Source organism: Dipodomys spectabilis, unplaced genomic scaffold (genome assembly GCF_019054845.1).
Source record: "Dipodomys spectabilis isolate Male_0828 unplaced genomic scaffold, ASM1905484v1 ptg000297l, whole genome shotgun sequence".
NCBI lineage: Eukaryota > Metazoa > Chordata > Mammalia > Rodentia > Heteromyidae > Dipodomys > Dipodomys spectabilis.
Window position 1 is genome coordinate 14675274 of NW_024870974.1, and position 17409 is coordinate 14692682.

A 17409-nucleotide genomic window follows, 5' to 3' on the forward strand; every position below is an offset into this window, starting at 1 on the left:
GAGGTGAGCAAAGACCTACTTCTGTCCTACAAGGGGACTCTACTGAGGTGCTTCTAAGCAGAAAATACCAGAGAAGGGTTCTTCTCACCTGTTCTGGGCGAGCCCTCTACAGCTCTCCTGAAATGTGAGGAAGCTGGGTGACAGGATGGGCACAGCCAAGCAAATGGGCAGAAAGGAACTGGATGAGCAAATCCACCCAGAGCCACCTTGCCCCCTGGCTTCTTGTTAGGTGACATAATGCATCCTTATTGTAGGAGCTGGTTGAGTCAGGGTTTTCTGTTACCGGCTGCTGAAAATAACCACAAAGCAAACTAACAGGACAGCTCACCCAAGGTCTAAGGGCACTCTCTCCACACATATAATAGCGTATGAGCCTAAAATGCCACATATAAAATTTCCAGATTGTTTCAAAGCTACACAGCAGAATGCTCACAGAAGACCAAAGCTTCCAACAGTGTGTTATACTAATGGAGAGATCAAACACATAGCAAAACTCTGTTGAAATCTTATAAAAACCATGATCATTTTTTCCAGGGCTTTACCAGGAACTATTTAAAACTCTGACTTAATAAAAAACAAAAACAAAAAAAAACTCAGTTGCTTCCATATATCAATGTTAGACTTCTCTTACAGGAGCAGATGGGCTAACACTAGAAAATGGTTACCTAACCTATCTCCCCATATATACAATAGAGCAAGGCAGACAAGTATACAGAGAGAGAGGATGCCTAGGTTCATGTACCTGTTTTGATATGTAATAGCTCTGTAACATTATAATTTTACCTCTATGAATCTATTCATCATCTATAAAATGGAATTGCTACTACTTGGTCATTTAAGGACAATACATGTACTCTGTATACCAGAAGTTCTAATACCAGGCCAATTACTTAAATGCAACTTTAGTAGATTAAGTGGATCTAACGTGGCCTGATTTGAAAAGACAAAGATTAATCATGATCCCAGAAGAATTTGAAGTATATATACATCCGTCTTAATTATCATCTAGAAAAGCAATGAGATGATAATTTAAACTGAACTTTACTATTATAATTAACAGTGGCCAACTAAAGAAACCAAAACCCACAAAGTAGCACAATCCTAAAAGTCAATGTTCTTCTACACAGTATGGTGTCAATTCACAATGGTCTATATGGAAGACCCCATATCTCACAGGGACCAAATCATCTTTCCCTATAAAAGGAGCTGAGTTTAGCCCATCAACCATGTGTCTGTCAGAGCCATGATTTCCAAAGGAAATACTTGCACAAGGTGAGTACTATAGAGATTAGAGGGAGGGAAAAAGCAGGTAGAGCTCTAAACTTACACTTAAACAGGGAAAGGAATATGTGTATTTGAGAAGACAACACCAAGAATTACACAGTCATCTTCTGGAGAATAAGGACAAATCAGTGAGTGATTTTTAAATGATTAGAAATTCTTAATTTTTATTCTTAATTTAAAAGAACTGTTATGCTTTATCAACTGCATCTCACTACATCCCAGAGCTTTGGAAAACAAAGAACTACAAAAAGCAAATAAGACTTTTTCTTACATCATTTATAAACTAATTGCAATGGTTTCTCTAAAACAATGGTTCTAAAAACACAGACCACAGCTTGTATGAGATACCATCTGGACTACTATAGCAATTATTTGTAAAGTGACAACATTCTTTGTTACACTGAAGGAAGTTACTATTACCCTTGAGTCATATTTCACATGTGAAAGACTCTTAACAACAAACTAATCAGTTGATGACAACTCATTGAAAATAAGTAACAAGTTCCCAGGAGACTCCATTATTTTAATATCAGTGTTCCTAGACAGAGAACACTGCCTTGGGAAATGATATGGATCCTCTGAATGTTGAAAGCCAAAGCTGTGCTGCCACTTAAGGTAGTAAGAAGCCTGGCATCATTATGGTTCTACAACACCTTTGTAGAACTCAATACTGCTGCTGCTAAGTCACTACCTCATTAAGAGAAAGCCAAAGCACAATGCCACTAGCAGAAGTAAAAAATGGGAACTGAATGTGATACATAAAAATAAACTATCAGTCTGACCTATAGCATGGCATACAGAATGAGTCTTTCAGACTTGAAATAAAGCCTTCTAAAGGCAAAGTCAGGAATATTGTAATTCTAGCTGGAACCAGATTAACTGTATTTCTATACAAAACCATGCAATCCCATGTTTTTGTTTCATTAGTAAACATTAATGAGTGTGTTCTCCATTCCTATTCTAGATTGTTTTCAAAACAGAGGATTAAAAAATTAGTTGAGAAAGTGGCACTGTGGCTCAACGTGGTAGAGCTAGACTTGAGTGAAAAAGCTCAGAGACAGCGTCCACATTCTGAGTTCAAGCCCCACAACAAACCAAAAAAAAAAATTACTTGACTGAGTGCTTCTTCAATATAAATACACAAGCCAGGCGCTGGTGGCTCACATCTATAATCCTAGATACTCAGGAGGCTGAGAGCTGAGAATTGCAATTTGAAGGGAGCCTTGGGTAGGAAAAGTCCATGAGACTGTTACCTCAAATTAAAGCACCAAAAAAGCTGGAAATGGAGCTGTGGTTTCAGTGATAGGGTATTAGCCATGAACAGAAAAGCTTAGACATAGCATCCAGGGCCTGAGTTCAAGCTTTAAGACTGGCACAAAAAAATAAAAAGTAAAACATTAATTTAAAAATACACAAATGAACACAAAGCTAACAACCATAGGGTTTGTAAAAAGATTTATCTGAAGTAGCTCAAACTTTCAATGAAAGATTCTGATCCTAATATACTTTTCTAGTATCTTTCAACTGAAGGTTAAATAATTATACAAATAAATGTCTAAGCTTTGCTTAAAAGAAATTCAAACCCTAAATTCGAAAAATGTGTAAATATTTTGTGGTTGAAGAACAATTTTAATATATACCATGAATCTTGTTTAAAAGCCTGTTCTGCATTAAGAAGAAAGTCTAAATTATAAAGTATATTACAAAGAAAATTCTCTACATTATTACAGCCAGGAAACCCATGACTGAGCATTCATTCTACAAACCTCTCAAGACCCACACGGCCCTGAAGAAGGTACCATGAGTTTGTACAGAGCTATTATCCATTCTCTTTACAAACAAACCAACTTAAGCTGGGTACTGGTGGCTTACTTTGTAATCCTATCTACTCAGGCTGAGATCTGAGGATCCTGGTTCAAAGCCAGCCTGAGCAGGAAAACCCATTAGACTGTTATTTCCAATTAACTCCCAAAGAAGCTAGAAGTGAAACTATAGCTCAAGTAGTAGAGTACTCGCCCTTGCTCAACAAAGCTCAGGGACAGTACCCAGGCTCCCGAATTCAAGCCCCAGGACCGGCGAATACACACACACACACACACACACACACACACACACACACACACACACACACATACACACAGGGACAGTACCCAGGCTCCCGAATTAAAGCCCCAGGACCGGCGAATACACACACACACACACACACACACACACACACACACACACACACACACACACACACACACACACACACACACACACACACACACACACACACACACACAGTGTGCACGCACAATATATGACTCAAAAACCCACAACAGCAGTACTGTGTTTTCAACAGCAAATGCATACTTGGACATGAAGAATACATAAAATACAAGTAATTAACTGAAAAGACTAAAAAATTTAAAACACTACTATATTTAACAGCTCTTTCACGTACGTGCTAGTTACTAGGTGGGGGACTCTGTTGAAAGACACTTAGGGCTTTGGGCATTCTGTAAAAGGCGATTTCCTACCAGAGGAGAAAGCCCAGTGTTAACAAGTTCTGGGGCTTTGTGCAGAAGGGAAGGAAATCACCTCGTGGGATGAGGAGACTCACAAGAAAACTAGGGAGACCAATTCCAATAAAAAATGTGAAACCCTATCAACAGGTAAGGGAATTCAATTCCATAAAGGTGAACAAATATAGTGAAGAGTACTTGCCTTCCCACGGGGACTCTGCACTCCTTCCTGCCTGCACTTGTGTCTACAATTGGACCTTTCAGCTGAAAGGTCACCGACATTCTGGATCAGCTTTTAACTAACTCAAAACTATTTCAGGAGATCACACTTAGATACTGTGCCCAGTCAAGTTTAAGTCTGAAAAGCAGGGGAGGAGGCAAGGTGCTGAAGTGTAGCTCAATGATACAGAACTTGTGCCATGCACAAGGCCTTGGGTTCCAACCTCAGCAAAAAAAAAACCCCGACAACACACACCTTTTCATACCTACCCAGTCTGTATCTATGACTTTCATAACCAATTTTTAGAGCTGGAATAATGCACTATTCATATTTTGCCAATGCTTCACCTTTCATACTCTAGCAAATACTACCCCTCTCCAGTAAAACTTATCAGAGATTCAAACATAGAAATCAGAAAAACTTTCCACAGTGGATCAATTCTACTAAGAGTTAAAGTCTGCTCTCATCACTGAGTTCCCAACAGCAATCTTCCTTTTTCAGAGTAGATTACTGTTGATATTTGAGAACACCCTGGAGAAAAATGAAGATGGAGAGGGAAAAAAAGTTTTCAAATAGTGCTTTCCTGGCTTTCAACCAAATACAATTACTGAAAACCTGCAAAAGATGAAGTCAAGATAATACAAACAAAATCTTCACTGAGGCCAATTATCCTGAAAGCTTCCCCCGACTGTGTCTAGAGGCTCCATGCCCAATCAGCATGGTCTGGGTCTGGCTCTACCTAAGCAGTCCCGGAGTGAGACATGGACACTGTGCCATCTACATTCTCCTCAGTGCTACCCATAACTAAGGGGGTATAAATGGGAGACTTTTCTACAGTCAAATTTATTTCCCTAGTTTGTAATAGTTTGTCTAAGTGAATTTTTGAGAGAGATGAATTTGTTTCATTAAGTTGGTGAATGGCAACTCCACTGATTTCAAGTGTAACTGACAAAAGTTGGCATTATGGCTTAGTTCTTAAAATTAAAATCACAAAAAAAAAGTTTTTTGAAAAGTACAAGAAAGTACTAGTAACTGTAAATGAAGATTAAAGATAAATAGCATGACAAACAGTCCTGGATTGTAACCTCAAGTATGAATATTCACAGGTTCACATTAATGCAAACAACTAAGAGAGTGAGAAAATAATAGACAAACCTCCCATAGAGAAGAATTCTAAGTAATCTGTGTTACAGCTTCTACTTAATGACTTGATTTCAGAATACAGTATGTCAAGAGGCTGGAAGCAAAACAACTTCACCGTGGAGAAATCCCAATAGTTCCTTGGCCAGGTAGCCAACATCAGAGTGAGAAGTCATGCCGTACTACATACCCTTGACATCACAAAATGGCAACAGCAACTTGTATAACCCATGCCCAGGAGAAAAACATCAGACCAACTGAAATTGAGGGACATTTTACAATGCTCTTCAAAATTGATAATGACACCGAAAAATAAGGAAAGCAACCATACCTAAGGAGACAGGACAACTTAAGACTAACATGGTATCTGGGATCTTAGGCTGAAGAACGCACTCTACTCAACAGGTGAAGACTTTGGATTAGTTTGGATTAGTGCTGGATTAGTTTCAGGGAGTAAACCTTGCAAACAATTAACTATTTAATGGAGCTGAAATGAGATTGTAGAATGGCAGGAGTGGTAGGGAGTGTAGACAAATGAAATCAGAACCAAGGACAAATACAGCATGAATATGCAACGTACAGATGTGATGAAGGAAGTGGAAAGTGTGAAAGGAGTCTGGGGGCAAAGAAAAGACATGATGGGGGAGAATGATGGAAGGTGTGACTTTAATCAAGAAGCACGGAATACTTTAGATGGACACATTAAATTATAACCCCTTTAGAAAATCTTTTGAAGTTCAATGACCAAAAGTATCAGATTATTTTTTAAGTATAAATACGTATGAACTCATACTGCTATACAGGCTAAATATAACAGAATAGATAAATCTCTTATACAGAATTCCAAATAACTAGCACAGGTGAAGCTTAACTCCCATTTAAGAACCTATGGGTGGAAGGGACATTAAGAAAACACTGGTGACCTGCAAATAAGTAGAATGTAGGCACAGTAGGGACTAGTATCTCCACAGTGGCGAATGGACCAGAGTACTGTGAGACCTTAATGGGGTAAACTTCCTGGAAAACACGCAAATTAGTATTGATCAGGTTGTAAACCTCAATCTACTGAGGAGTTTTTAAATAAATGCAAAGATTGCAGCCTAAAACTACTCAGGAAGATATTTTCAGGGTGGAGGGGGGATGAAAATGTCCTTATTGTGATGATATTTGTACAGCTTGGTGAACGTAGTAAAAATCAGCTGAACACTTTAACTGTATAGTATGCAAATTCTATCTCAATAATTATTATCAAGAAATAAAGTAAGGGCTGGGAAGGTAGCTCAGTGGTAGAGCGCTTGCCTTGCATGCCTGAGGCCCTGGGTTCGATTCCTCAGCACCACATAAGCAAAAAGAAAAAAAAAATCTGGAAGTGGTGCTGTGGCTCAAGTGGTAGAGTGCTAGCCTTGAGCTGAAGAGCTGACAGATAGTGCCCAGGCCCAGAGTTCAGGCCCCACCACCGGACACCCCCCGCCCAAAAAAAAAAAAAAAAAAAAGCAGAAGATTGGAGTGAGTATAAAATAAAACCTTTAAAAAAAAAAAAGAAATAAAGTAAAATAAAAAATAAAAACACAATTCTTTTGATAAAATAAAATAAAAGTTTGAGAACACTGCAAACAATAAAGATCAGTACTACTTTGTACAACTTTAACTCATTCTTTATCACAAATACAAAAAACTATATACACATACATATATGTACATATTCACAGATCCATATAGTTATAATGTAAAAATTATTTCTTCCTATAAGTCACTATATCTAAATCACCAATACAATTCTCTCTCAGTCTCCTCCATCTTTCACTTTATTCTGTCCAAAGATCAATAAGGTTAACATCTACTAGTATCTTTGCTAGAAAAGTGGTAAAAAAAATAAATACTAGTTCTAATTAACAAGAAAGGATGGGGCTGGGAAGGTGGCTCAGTGGTAGAGCGCTTGCCTTGTATGCATGAGGCCATGGGTTCGATTCCTCAGCACCACATAAACAAAAAGAAAAAAGCCAGAAGTGGCGCTGTGGCTCAAGTGGTACAGCACTAGCCTTGAGCTGAAGAGCTGAGGGACAGCGCCCAGGCCCAGAGTTCAGGCCCCACGACCAGACCCCCCCCCCCCAAAAAAAAAAAGAAAGGAGTTTGGGGATAGCTGGTAGAGTGGCAAAGTATGTGCTTAACATATGTGAGGGCCTTGGGTTTGATCCCCAGCACCCAAAGAAAAGAGAAAAAGTCAAGACGCTGGTGACTCACACCTATACTTCTACCTACTTGGGAGGCTAAGCACGGAAAGATCCAACTTTGAGGAAAGCCGAGGCAGAAAAGTTCACAAGACCACTTCTTAACATATGCCTGGGTGAAGATGAGATTCTATCGCATCTCACTACCCTACAAAATCAATGCCAGCTTCTCTTCAAAGCCCCAGATTCTCTCAGCATCTCCAACTGCAGGACCTTTGTTGTAGGGCACTCCCTCTGCCCAAAACACTCTCCCTCTGCATGCCTTCGTTGTTTCTGCTTCTGCTGGTGGTAAGTTTAAATGTTACCTTCAAAGAGGAGCCTCTCCAGCCCAACTGCCTTATCATTCTTTTACAAAAACCTAATCCTTGACAGCTCTGATCAATTACTACCCCACTACACACAGGCATAACGTGTTAAGTCAGATTCATCAGTCATGAATATAAACACCACAAAGTCAGGGGGTGAAGGGGGGGGGGATGAGGGTACACGCAGGGGAGAAAGGGATATTGCAGATATGATTAAGCACTAAGTACAGACAAAATCACCCAGAGGGCATCCAGAGGACAGGACAATATGGCAGGCAGGTATTCATTACCTCCCTTCTTTTCTTACCTCTGTTCCTGAGAAGGCTCTTCTACATCGTCTTCAGAATCCCCCTATTGAAAAAGAAGATGTTTTAACATGTGTTCCAAAGGAACATAAGCCAACCAAAACAGCAACTCAACTCTCCAATGACAGCAAGAGTGAGTAGCACACTATCTCAACAGAAAAAGATGGAAGTGGCACTGTGGTTTAAGTGGTAGAGCACTAGCCTTGAGCAAACGGAGCTCAAGGACAATGCCCAAGCTTAGAGTTCAAGGCCCAGAACTGGCCAAAAAACAAACAAACAAAAAAACTATCAGTTTAAAATCCACAACCTAAACCTAACCTAATCTCAAAATGAGTCAGAACTTTTTTTAACATTTAAGTTTAATCACATAAAAGTTGGATGCTAATTCAAATCCCTGAGTATAGAATACATAATTCTATTCAGCTCAGAATCCTCTTAATGAATACCTGATATATTTTGACATCAATGTAAAATAGGCTTAATTTTGTAAATTACATAAATACCACACTCAAAAGCTCTTCAGAAATCATCTGTCAGGGGTGGAAATCTGACCTTGCATAACACAGGTCAGGGTAAAAGGGTGATTGATTTAAACACAAGCAGAGGCTCTGGAAACAGAAACAAGAGGCCAAGTCCAACCCCTCACCCTACCCGCCCCCACCCCCACCCCCCCAACTCTCTCTCTCTCTCTCTCTCTCTCTCTCTGCTGGGCTAAGCAGACAAACTCAGCCCCCATAACTGTTTCCTGAAGGTCCCGATTGCTGGCCTCAAGGACCTGGACCTTGTGGTTCCACCAACTTTCCCACTCTGTCTTGCGAAGCCTCCTGGCCCAGGTTCCTCTCCACTAAACCTCAGCATAAGCCACCCTGAACCCCAAATCTGGTATTCTGTCCCAACCTACCACTCCATCGCACCTGTAGATATTCCAACAATGCTTTATTTCCCCAACACCAAGAGCCATGTGCTTTGCTCAGAAGTCTTAAGCCCACGCCTTTTAGGACAGACTTAAAATTCACAGTCCTATGCCAAATGTATAAACTATCTCAAGCTCTGTTCCCTATAAATGGCTATGATACCCATGATAGCTGTCATTGTGGGGGGAGGAGGGCTGGGTGGCTTCAGACTGAATGCCCTCCCTTCTGAGGGCACCAGCACACACTTGTCCCCCTGGCTATCTTTAGGGTCACCTTGCCCTGCTCTCTTCCCTTCTGACTTGCCTGTCCTTTCTCCTCTATCCCTTCTTCTAGCAAATATCACCCACACTTCAATGTCCCAAGCCCAGGCTAGTGAAGCACACAGGGTTTTCTTTTTCATTTTACCATTGCTGGCCACACCAGTCCTGAGCATCATAGCAAACCCCACCCTTCCTCCAGATCTACTGTTCTTGTCTATGTAGCAGGGACTCAGTACTCAAGAACGAGCTGAGGTAGAACAATGAGGCCAGTCTGGTCTACATGGCAAGACCCTGTCTTAATAACAGAAGAAACCTATGATGGGACCTTAGAGTTAGTTACATATACTCCGAGCTCTCTCATAACACGTCAGCATAGCCCAGCACAGGCCCTAACATACGTGTTCCTTCCCTCTGCAAGCACATTTAAGCAGGCTCTGGCTCCAATGTAAAATGTAAATGTAAAAACTGAATTGCATTGTCTACCATGTGAGGCTCTGAGACAGGTCTAGTCACATAGTTGCAGCTGTCTCCAGGCATAGTCTTAAAGGGCAGGCACCAAATCCTCTAATTCTTCATTCCTTCTTGACAGTGCCTCAGGACCTTTGCAACTGCTATTCCAATTCCCTCTGTGCTTTCAGGGGCCAGCTCACATATGGCCTTCTCAAAGTGGACTACTATGACCTCTTAAAAGGGCAACTCTCATCACTACCCTATCCTGCTGCTGTATTACATGTGTGCTCTTTGAATACACTGCATAATTCAAAATTAATTTTGTCTCGTTCGTTACCCATATACCTTCATTTAGACTGCAGGTAGTACACAGGCAGGTGCTTCTGTTTCCTGTAGCATCCCCTGCACCTAAAATCATGCTTAGCTCATGGACAGGCTGAATAAAAACCTTGAGGGCTGAATATAATCTGTCTGTCTCCTTAACTCTACTGGACAAAACTAGTTTTGAAATTTTATTAAACCACTTCTACATCAAAGCAGAAAACAGTTATTTTCCTCTGCTATAGGAACTTTATCATCGCAGCATTGTTTCTTCTGGTTGTGACAAAAATGACAAGTAATGTCATGGCTCAAAGCTCAGGTTCTGGAACCAATATTTCCCTGGGTTCAAGCCCCACTATCACTTTCCTATTGCCTCACACAAATCATTTAACTGCTCTGTGCCTCAGTTTCTTCAGCTGTAAAAAACAGGTAGTAATGCACTGCTGTTTTTACTGTACCAATAGGAGTTAATGCTCTTAGAGCGCTTAAGGGATGTTGGCAGGGCACAGCCCATGTCAGCAATGTTGATAATGCAAGGAGATTAAACCAAAAATAAACCTCTATGACAAAATGATTTCCAAATACTAGCCAATGATTCATGACTGGAGCAGCATGCTGTTATTACATACCACAGTACCTGAGATGATAAAAAGAACCTAGACACCATTTCCTGTTTCACTTTCTACCAGTTTCCATTATCTATACCTCAGACTTAGAGACGAAAATCAACAAGATACAGTTTATTTGTTTGGGGGGGTTGTTTGTGGGGCTTTAAGTCAGGGCCTGGGCACTGTCCCTGAGCTCTTTTGCTCAAGGCTAGTCCTCTAGCACTTTGGGCCGCATCTGGTTTTCTGGTAGTTAATTGGAGATAAAATAGTCTCATGAGCAGGGCACCAGTGGCTCATGTCTGCAATCTTAGCTACTCAGGAGGCTGATATCTCAGAATCATAGTTCAAAGCCAGCTTGGGCAGGAAAGTCCATTACACATCTCTAACCACCAGAAAACCAGAAGTGGTACTGTGGCTCAAACTGGTACAGCGCTAGCCCTGAAAGAAAAAGCTCAGGGACCGCACTCAGACTCTGAGTTCAAACTCCATGACCAATAACAACAACAACAAAGAGTCTCACAGACTTTCCTGCCCAGGTTGGCTTTGAACCATGATCCTCAGATCTCAGCGTACTGAGTAGCTAGGATTATAGGTATAAGCCACCAGCGCACAGCAAGACATGGTATTTTTAAAGGCAGGTTTCTCCTTTATTCTTGGATCCCAGGGGGTCAAGGCCAAATGATCATTGTCTGTCCCATGAAAAAAGCCAGCCCAATCCAACAGGATTCCAGGTATGTGCTGCAGAGTGCTTCTCCTACCTCAGCTCCATCTCCATGTCTAAACCTGCCAACACGGGGGCAACGGGAGTGTGTCTTCTCACACAAGTTCAAAGACTTCAACAAGAGATTTCAAGGCTGACCTTCTTGCTGCTGGGACTGATATAGAAATGTGGTTCTTACAGTAAGAGGAAATCAATAGGCATTTCAACTGCTTCAGGACTGTCTGGCTCAGCTCATAACTAGGAGTGGAAAAAATACTGGCAACTGCCTCAGCCCCACTGGGAAAACCTCCAGAGCATTCTCCCCACCCTCCCTGCCCCCAGCCTCAGTGGTCCAAGGGAACCCAGCTGTGGCAACAGGAACACACAAGACAGAGCAAAAAATCCACATACTCAAGACATATTTAAACAACTCAGAGGAGAAAGGGTGATGATGCAAATGCAGGTTTGGAGCCAGGCAAAACCAGCCCTAAGCCACCAGCAAATAACCTAATGGTCTCACCTGGCCAAGGATCAGAATATAGACAGAGTCCCAGAGGAGCGAGCTGAGTAGAAGACTGTGGGAGGACCAGAAGCCAGAGCAGATCTAGGGGACATCACCCAGGGCTTTAATATCAGGGAATCACGAGCAGATGGAAGGAAGTAGGAGGGCTCACAAAGCTGTACCCTGCACAGTTACTGCTTCGTTTCTCCATCATGGCCCTTTGACTCTCAGCACAGGAGAACTTTTCAGTTTAAGAAAGAGGTCTTGGCTGGGAATGTTGGTGGTGGTGGTAGAGTGCTTGCCTAGCATGCATGAAGCCCTGGGGTTCAATTCCTCAGTACCACAAAAATAGGAAAAGCGAGAAGTGGTGCTGTGGCTCAAGTGGTAGAGCATTAGCCTTGAACAAAGTAAGTTCAGGGGCAGTGCCCAGGCTCTGAGTTCAAGCTCCAGAACTGCCAAAAAAAAAAAAAAAAGAGGGGTCTTTTTTTGGGTGTGGGAAGGGGGAGGAGGGAAGATGGGGGAGGAGACCTGAGGTTTTTAACTTGAGGCCTTCACACTTGCTGGGAAAACACTCTACCATTTGGGCCATGCTCCCAGTCCTTTTTGCTTTATTTTTCAGATAGGGTCCTGAATTTTTGCCCAGGCTATCTCAGACTACAATCTGCTTACCTTCACCTTCCTAGTAGCTAGGATTACAGGCATGAGTCACAATGCCTGGCCCTAAATACAGCTTTTATGTTAATGTACCAAGTTATTTTATAATAGAATTACAAAAAGATCTGAATGCAGCTGGGCCTGGTTGAACATAGGCTTAGCATATAAGGCCCTGGGTTCTACCAATTCAGCTCCTTCAAAGCAGGAAATCCATTCATGTTTTCCAATGCTCAAGTCTATGATTCGGCTAAGAGATCACCAATATAGTAGCTAAATATCAGGTGCTCACTGAGCTCAAGGCACTTAATCCTCATGAAATTAGCCACATCATTCCTCCACACAACAAATGGGAAAACTGAGAAAAAAAAAAAAAAGGTGAACTGGGAGTGGTATATGCTTAACATTTTTCAGGTCCTGCATTCAAGAGAGAGAGAGCCAGGATTCATCAAGATTCATATCCAGAACACCTGATCATAGACAGATGTCTGCTAACTCATAACAGTTCAATTGTTTATGATTTTATTAATGTCTAGTTATATTCATACTCTTAATGACTTAGAGGCCCATCAGAAAAGGAAAAATCAACAGTATACACAAGTAAGATATTGTACAAATGGCCATACTTTTTCTTGTTACTGATGACTCTTTAGGGTTCCAAGCCATTTTTCAGTCTATATGAACAGAAGATGCAAGCTCCTGACTAGTTAAGCAGAAAAATTCAAATTTAAGTAATTCCTGTAAATATTCTCTTTTCAACAGATACTTTATACACACACACAAGAAAACTTCTGGAAAAAAAAAATCAAAATACTGTGAAAAGAACTCCTTAAAAATAACTTCCTAGGTACAGGGCATTGGTGGTTCACACCTGTAATCCTAACTACTCAGGAGGCTGAGATCTAAGGATCATGGTTTAAAGCTAGCCTGGGCAGGAAAGTCCATGAGATTCTTATCTCCAGTTAACCACTTAAAAAATGGGAAGTACAAGTGGAGCTATGGCTCAATGTGGTAGAGTGCTAGTCTTGAGCACAAAGAGACAAAGAGACTCAAAGATAGCACCCAGGCCCTGAGTTCAAGCCCCATGAGTGACCCCCAGCCCCCCCCCCCCCAAAAAGGACAATTTCTTTCAGAACCTTCTGCAGCTTAAGACAGACATGAACTCCTTGCCCTGTCCAAGCACAAGCACAGGAGAACAGGTTCTAAAAGAGAGACAAAAAGCACTCTGAAAATTATTTTGAATAGTTTCACTTTCATTATAGCTTTGATTAAGTTTGGCTATCAATGCCTCCATACTAAGTGCTTTATAAAGACAGCTTCTCAATTATTTTTATCTAAACAAACTACATTATACAAATAAACAAAATCAAACCTGAAATTAAGCATTTTCTAGAATAACTTTTGGTACTGGGGATCAAGCCCAGGACGTTGAACTTGCTAGGCAAGTGCTTTGCCACTGAACACATCCCAGCCCAAACCTTGGTATTTTCATCTCTAGGCATTTTTACTATGTATTCCACTAAAGCTTAACAATAAGAATCCTCAATTTTCTTTCCTTTTCTTCTAACCAGCTAAGAGATGGAAGCTGGAGCTGAGTAAAAATGTTCATGCACATACACACCAGCAGTTAACTAGGGTGGTTTTGCTCCCCCTTGGCAATGTCTGTAGACATTGGGGGGAGGGGGGAAGGTTTGAGGATTGGGGCCAGGTGTGGTAACACACTTGTTAGTCCCAAATAATTCAAGAGTTGGAAGCAGGAGGCTCCCTGGAGCCCAGGAATTTGATAAGACCCTCAGACTTTTAAAAAAAAAAAAAGCAGTAAGGGTCTGGGGACAGAGGGAAGTGTCAATAATGTCTAACATCTATCAGGTACTGCTCAAGGTCCTAAAGTTCACCAGACAGACTGCCACAACAAAAAGTTCTCCAGTCCAAAACGTCACTCATACCACTATGGTGCAACTTCAGTATTCACAAATGTGGTTCTCTAAGGATGATTACAAACAATTTCTACTTTGTTCTTAGCTTTCTGCACTTTCCAAACCTTGAACATCAGGCATGTGTTATTTACAATCAAGGGGGAAAAAAATCATCTTGGGGATAAACTGAGAAACTGTTCCCATGAAACCTGCAGCCCTTCAGGAAAGGCCCAGGAAAATTTCATTTCTAAACTCACCTCTCCACCTTGAAGCTGTTATTCATTAGTCCTGGTCAATATGAGTATTTCAAATATTTCAAAACCAGAACTCTCAATGCTTCACAGGAGAAAGGTGACATGTAAAAGTACACTACTCTCCCCTCCAGTGAAGTTACGGCTAGACACTGTTTTGAACCTTGTCACCAACATGGAAAGTAATGAGCAAGTAAATAACATAGCACACAAGCTGACTCCTCTCTTATCATTCAACACACACACACCCCCAAAATGCATTCCTGGGTCCTTTCAGCCGCTGGTCAACAACAGTGATGTTATACTTAAACATGTATCTTTGCAAGTAAATGAGAATTTTTTTTGTACAAGTGAAACCTTTCTTACAAAAGCTTTGTAGCACCCTCTGTTGCAGCACAACGTGCTCTATGCTAGCTAGATTCCCAATAATGTCTTAGTAATTATTTGTCCACAAGCAATCATTGTATCAGTGGTAGAGGAGGGATGTGAAAGTCAAGTTCTTAAGTAGGTAAACTCTAACAGGAATTAAAGGCACTTGGAGAAAATCCAAGATTACCATCCTTTAAAGTCTTATCTTCATCCCAAAGCTACTCAATGCTAATGGCAAGTACCACTCACCAACATTCATGAGATCAATACACCCGTTGTGCCCAACCCTCCAGTGGCTGGCCATCCACAGGGCATCAGCTGGCTTAGAGAGAGTAATGTCCACCCAGGATCACTGGCCAGCTGCTAAGTGGATCCAATGTTGGGGCAGTGGCTGACTGGGTGCTGCCCTGTTGAGGTGGCCTGGGCTCCCACTTCTGAACTTGGGGCGGCCTGACTGTTGCCCTGTCACATGGCAAGGAGAGGCGGCCAGAGGGCCACCGCTGCCAGGTGTTCGGGCTGGGGCGACCGACCGTTTATTTGCCTTGCAAAGTGGCCTGGGCCGGTGAGTGGGCCTCCCCCCACCCCAGCCTCGCATGCCCTGTCACCTGGCCGTCCTCACCTGAGTGGGCAGCAGGAGTTCCCCTTCTTCGGCCTGCCACAGCTCCACCACGTTCGGCAAGGGCTCAATCGCTGCACCCAGAAAAATAAACACATAAAAACCGAGGATTTTTTTTTTTTCTTTTTAATGCACGGAAGAGAAACGCTTCCTGTTTGCCCAGCCGGCCCCCCTCGGTGCCACCCGCCTCCCCACAACAAGTCTCCTTCCCTCCTCAGAGTAGTGCCCCCCCCCACGCCCGCGAGGGGCGAGCCGAGGGTGGAACACACAAAGGTGGGCGCCCCACGGAGGGGAAGGGCGAAGGCGCACGGGCTGGGGGGTCCAGGGGGCGGCCCGGCTGAGGGAACAAAGCTGCAGGAAGCCGGGCCGCCGCGGGGCCCCGGCGCGCCACACAAAGCGGGGGCTGCGCCCGGGGCGCCGGGGCCCGCGCACAAAGGCTCCGGGGCGTGCGCGGCTAGCGGTCCCCGAACCCCGCGACGCCAGTCCCGGGGCCGGACCCGGGGACACCAGGATGGAGGAGCCCCCCCCCTCCCGCGCGCCGCCCCCGGCCCCTCGCCTCCCCAAGCCCCGCACAGATCTCAACAGCTCCCCGGGAGGAGGAAGGGGGGCGGACGGGAGGGAAGCAGCACCCCGCGGCGACGGGCTGACCTTGTCCCTGAGCCCCTCCCGGGCGACAGCAGGGCAGCAGGACCTGGAAGACGCCCAGCAGGAGGTTCACGGCCGCGGCGGTGCGGCGGCCGCCGCCGGGCTGCGGGCGTCGGAGCCCCGCCATGCTGGGGGTGCTCGCCTCCTCTCCGGTGGTTCGCCGCGCTCGCCGCTCTCTCGGCGCCTCGTTCTTTGGCTGGCTGGCTGGCTCGCTCGCTCGCTGGCGCCCCGGCCGCCTCGCCGCGCCCCGGGCCCGCCCCCGCGCCGCCCGCCACGCCCCGCGCCGCCCCCGCCGCCGCCGCCGCCGCTGCCGCTGGGCCGGGGGCGCGCCGCTCGCTCGGAGCGCGTGTGCGCCGCCAAGGGGGCGTGGCCGGGGGCGTGGCCGGGCGGAACGCCGCGGGGCGCGCGGGGGGCGGGGGACGTGGACAATGCGAACGCACGCGGGCCCGGCGCGCAGCACGTGGCCGCGTTCGGCCCCGCAGCCCCCTGGGCTGGGCCGGGGGCTCTGTCACGTGGCGCCGTGTCACTGGGATCGAGGGCGTCCGCGCGAACTTTCTGTGGTTCTGTCCCCCGCCCCCCGCCTCGGTGGTGGCACACGCGCCGCGGTCAGGACGGCACCCACGGGGAAGGGCGGGCGGGCGGGCGGGAGGAGGCGCCCGGGCCCAGAGGAGCCTTGGACAGGATATTGGTGGAAATAATGCCGTGGTTGTCAGGAAACGCGAGCGCAGCCACAGGGCCACGGCCACTTGGGCAGCGAGGATATCCGGTGGCTGCGAGAGGCTGTAATTTAGCATAAAAAGGGCGCGCTCAGCCCGCGGAGGCCGGCCTCGGCGCCGCGTGGCGGCGGGCGCCCGGCGGCCCGGCTGGACGCGGGCCAGGCCGGCGCAGGTGGAGAAGCCTCTCCCGGGGCTTCCTGCAGACAGCCCTCCCGGAACCGCCGCGGAACCGCCGCGGAACCGCCGCGGAACCGCCGCGGAACCGGCCGCGGAGCCGGGAAGCGCAGGGCCAGCCGGCCGCCCGGAAGGGGCCGAGGGAGAAGCTGCGATGCCCACAGGAATAGGATAACCAGCCCGGTCCTGTCTGTGTGCGCTTAGCTTTTTGCTCAAGAGCAGTGTACTGCCACGTGAGCCACAGCTCCACTCCAGCCTTTTGCTGGCTGATTTGGAGAGGAGAGAGTCACGACGTTCCCAGGTCTGGATTTGAACCAGGATCCTCAG

At 45.0% G+C, this 17409-nt stretch overlaps 1 protein-coding gene across 6 annotated transcripts in view; it reads right to left on the reverse strand.

Moving 5' to 3' along the window:
• Tmem131l (transmembrane 131 like) overlaps positions 1-16373 on the reverse strand; it is a 127146-nt gene extending 110773 nt beyond the window's left edge. For 5 of the 6 annotated variants that reach the window (XM_042701734.1, XM_042701731.1, XM_042701736.1 and 2 more), the window contains exons 1-3: positions 16196-16373; positions 15551-15621; positions 7992-8035 (exon numbers count right to left, since the gene is read on the reverse strand). In XM_042701734.1, coding sequence (XP_042557668.1) covers positions 7992-8035; positions 15551-15621; positions 16196-16319 — 239 coding nt within the window. In that variant the 5' untranslated portion in view covers positions 16320-16373. Of the gene's footprint in view, positions 1-7991; positions 8036-15550; positions 15622-16195 lie in introns of those variants that run through there. The other variant, XM_042701733.1, reaches the window with a different exon arrangement.
• Between the last annotated feature and the right edge of the window lie 1036 nt (positions 16374-17409).